Source organism: Podarcis muralis, chromosome 14, assembly GCF_964188315.1.
Source record: "Podarcis muralis chromosome 14, rPodMur119.hap1.1, whole genome shotgun sequence".
Classification (NCBI taxonomy): domain Eukaryota; kingdom Metazoa; phylum Chordata; class Lepidosauria; order Squamata; family Lacertidae; genus Podarcis; species Podarcis muralis.
Genome location: NC_135668.1, coordinates 38,304,917 through 38,309,124, shown reverse-complemented (window position 1 = coordinate 38,309,124; position 4,208 = coordinate 38,304,917). Strand labels below are relative to the sequence as shown.

General features: G+C 51.3%; 1 protein-coding gene across 1 annotated transcript; it reads left to right on the top strand.

The window, feature by feature from the left end:
* Nucleotides 1-1,673: 1,673 nt before the first annotated feature.
* Nucleotides 1,674-3,651, top strand: LOC114584542 (transmembrane protein 100-like). Its single transcript, XM_028706485.2, has one exon. The coding sequence runs from the start codon at nt 1,896-1,898 to the stop codon at nt 2,268-2,270; it is 375 nt and encodes a 124-aa protein (XP_028562318.1). The 5' UTR covers nt 1,674-1,895; the 3' UTR covers nt 2,271-3,651.
* Nucleotides 3,652-4,208: the final 557 nt, after the last annotated feature.

Sequence of the window (4,208 nt, the reverse complement as noted above, 5' to 3'; positions counted from 1 at the left end):
CAGACTGAGGCACTGTTAGTGGGTGGTTCCCTAGACCAGATGGGTGGGAGATCGCCAGCTCTTGATGGGGTTACACTTCCTCTGAAGAAGCAGGTTTGTAGCTTGGGGGTACTCCTGGATCCTTTGCTGTCACTCGAGGCTCAGGTGGCCTCAGTGGCTTGGAGTGCCTTCCATCAGCTTCAGCTGGTGGCCCAGCTACACCTCTATCTGGACAGGGATAGCTTAACTACTGTTGTCTATGCTCTGGTAACCTCGGGTTAGATTACAGCAATGTGTTATATGTAGGGCTGCCTCTGAAGATGGTTCGGAAACTTCAGCTGGTGCAGAATTCAGCAGCCAGGTTGCTCACTGGAGCAGGTTGGTTTGAGTATATTACACTGATCCTGGTTCGACTGCACTGGCTACCAATTAGTTTCTGGGCCCAATTCAAAGTGCTGCTTTTGACCTATAAGGCCTTAAATGGCTCAGGACTGCAATACCTCAAGGACCGCCTCTTTTCATATGAACCTACCCAGAGCCTGAGATCATCTTCTGAGGCCCTCCTTCATGTGCCACCTCCTTGAGAGGTCCGGAAGGTGGCAACACGAGAATGGGCCTTCTCTGCAGTGGCTCCCCATCTGTGGAATGCTCTCCCCAGGGAAGTTTGACTGGTGCCTTTATTATGCACCTTTAGGCACCAGGCAAAAATGTTCCTTTTAAACCAGACCTTTGGTTGATTTGATTGACACCCTATGCCCTTTTAAAATGTGGATGGGGGAGGGAGGGGGGTTATTGGGTTGTTGTTGTTGTTTGATTATGCATTTGATTTATTCTGTGAACTGCCCTGAGACCCTCCTGGCCTCTCTAACTGGCCCTCAGAATTCTCTCTCCAGGCAGGTGTGCTAGCTTGAATAAAATATTGGGGGGAGGGTTCCTCAGGTAAGTCCCACCCTGCTTAATTGGTCACATGATGCAGTGCATACACACCATTTGAATGGCAGTGCCCATCAATTGGGGGGGGGGCAGCCACCTCAAATATTTTATTGGGGGCAAAGCCCTCTTGGCTCCTAGAAGTTGTCTCCTATGTCTCCAGGTCATTGGCTCTGCTTTCCAGCCAAAGTGTTCTTTGCCTGGTCAGAATGTGTCCTTGAATTGTGACAATGCCCTTTGCTTGTCTAGATGAAGGATAGAACATGAGGTGTGAGTGTGTGTGCGCGCGCGCGTGCACGCGCATAGGAACCTGACTACTGTACAAAGGAAAAACCTATATTTCTTGCTCCAACCACTTGTGCCTCTGGCCCCACCTACCACTGGCATGTGGCCCTCAGAAGGTTACCTAGAGGAGAATGTGGCCCTTAGGCTCAGAAAGTTTCCTCACCTCTGAAATAAAGCAGTAAAGGGGCCAAAGTAACTTACAAAGGTGAAATACATCTGATAAACTGTAAGTTGAGAACACTTAAAAATCAATAAAAAGCAAGTGTATGGTGAAATGGTGTGTGTGTGTGTGGGGGGGGGAATCTGAGCAGACTAGAATAAAATCCTAGAAGCCAGTTAGCATCAGCCTCTTCCCTTGGACTCTCTCAAACCCAGTGCTTGCCCGCAGCTCCTCCGAAACAGTTAACAGGCTCAGAGTTCCCGCCCACAGGTATGATATCACTACTCCCATCTGCCAATCGCCTCTTGATGTTGCGGCAAAAGAGTCCTCCAAGCCACAGCTCAGAGCAGAAAGCAAACAGCGGCAACAGCAGCCAGAGCCCGAGGAAAGAGACGGAGGAAGACAAGGAAGAACACAGGACTTTGCTTTTCTCACTTCTCTTCTCCCTTGCAGAGAAAGCTGTGCTGGGGGCAGGAGGCTGCAGCCCATGCTGTGACTCGCCAGGCTCGCGTGGGCACCTGCCCCTGTGCACCTTGCCAGGATGATGGGCTGCAAGTCCAACTCGCTGACTTGCTTGCAAGGAGGGAAGCCGGGTCTGCCTGCAGTGGCTGCCACCACCGACTCCACGGCCACACTCAACAAGCTGGCGCTGGCCACGGGCGGCACGGAGAAATCCTGGTACCGCTGCGTCTTCCCCTTTGGCATCGTCTCCCTGGTCATTGGCATTGCTGCCACGTGCATCACCTTCACCATCAATGGGCGGCAGATGGACATTGCCAAGGTGGTCTCGGTGGCCACCCTGATCTTCGGGGTGGGCCTGCTGGTGGGCGCCTTGGTCTGCTGGCGGGCCAAGAGGCAGCGGCAGCGCAAGAAACAGCAAGAGGAGCCTGCTTCCGTCGAACAGGGGGCTTTGTGATGCAGGCACCAAGCCCAAACCCCGGCAGGTAGACCCATGGCTGGCAAGAACCCCACCTTTTTCTTGTACTCCATGGCAGAATGAGGGGAGCCAGGAAGGGGGCTTTGGCAGCGCCCTCCAATGTTTTGGGAAGAGAGAAAAAGGACAGTGGAACCTGGCAGTGTGGGGGCAACTTTTGTCCTGTTTTTACTGAATGTGTTGAGCGATGTTTTGGACAGTGAAAGGGAATTGGCCCGATCCAGGAAGGATGGTGAAAAGCCGGAGACAAGTGGCAGGGCTGGCTGGCTGTGCAACAGGCTGTTCCCTTACAAAAGTCGCCCTGACCTTGGGTTTGTGAGCTTCTTTGCCACACAGAACTGTTTGTTTACAAAGAGCCCCGGGGAAAACTCCTTTTTTAAAAAAACACCAGCAGAATGAGAGCAGGGAAGGCGTTTCCTCCCACAAGGATGCTTTCTGCTTGTCTCCCAACACAGCTATGCATATTGTTGACTGATCACAGAAAGAGATACCTATTTTTTTTTAATGAGGATCGTGGAGCAGCATTGCCTAGTGAAACATGAGCGAAGCCAAAAGTTCACAAGTTTCGGCAGGACAAAAACAGTGCGATTCTGCTGGCTGAGAAGGATGATGGAGCCTGGGGGTTCCAGTTGGTGGTAGCTCTAGAATGATGCTCCTTTTCCAGGGTGGAAAGCCCAGGTCAAAGGTTACTGTCAGGATGTTTTTGGAATAAACAGATATCGTCACTTCTTGCAAGTAAAAGTGAAGAAATACCGTTTGATGGAGAAGGTGCACAGTGGTAGCAAAAGAGCCCAAGACAAGTTTCAAGATCTCACGAGACATGGGACAGTTGAAACTGCAGCTGAAGCTGACAAAGCGGTACAGCTTTCCTGTGGGAATGGCGGGGCAACTGTTCATTGGGAAGTGCAGCCCAGAGTGCGAAAGAAGAGGCTGGCCTAATCTGTCCTTCAGCGCAAAGTGCTGCAAACTAAAGAAGTTTCTAGTGCTGGTGGAGCTTTGCCCACCTGACTATAAATTCAGCCATGTGCCACCAACCCATGCAGTCTGCATTGTGCCTCTGGTTGGTTGCACATTGGCAATATACTGACGCAGGAGTGTGCTGTGAGGTTGTCCACCACAGACGGTTGTTCCACTAGTTTTCCAAAGCAATGTATCAGGTGTTCTTGATAGAATTAATGTAACCTGTAGCTTGACAGTTGCTGCATCAGAGTTGTGGTTTCAGAGGATGCAAAGGGCAGGTCGTTGACAGGGCCCCAGTTAGGACAGGATAGCAGCTGAGCTTGTAAGAGGCATGAGAGAGAGAGAGTAAATATATCATGCATTAGATGCCTACATTAAAGTGGGGGGGGGGGGCAAATCTCAATGTCCTGGTTCAATCTTTCAGTGTTTCTCCTTGGGAAGTAATAGGATCAGAACAAGGAATGTGTGTATTCCTGACTTCTCTAAGCTTTCCCCCTTAACCTGACTTCTTTGGCCTGGTTTTTCCCCCCAGCAGGGTGGCCTGCAAACCACAGCTGTGTACCAGCAATTCAAAGGAGGTCTCCTTTCTCCCCCTTGCTGTTCATTTTCAACTGAGCTATAGTAATACCAAGGTTGGCTGATAGCTATGGCTGGAAGAGTGGGGGTGGGTGGGTGGGTAGGGAACAGCTGCTCTCTTGGCTCCTCAGCACCTGGAGCTCATCCACATCCACACATGCAGCTGGAAAGAAGTGAAACCGGACTCTCTGTAAGCCTAGGAGCCGGAAAAAGGCAGCGGCCAGGACTGGCGTGGGGGTGGACGAGGCTGGGAACGAAGGGTGTGCACACATACATCACGTTTCCTGGCTAACTCCTTCACAGTATGCTGTTGCATTAACCTCCCCCCGCCCCCAGGGTGTATGTGTGCTGCTGTTATGTCTGGCCCAAGTGTAACATATGTGG

Coding starts and splice junctions, on each gene's coding strand:
- LOC114584542 (XM_028706485.2), top strand. CDS start 1,896: ATGATGGGCTGCAAGTCCAACTCGCTGACTTGCTTGCAAGGAGGGAAG.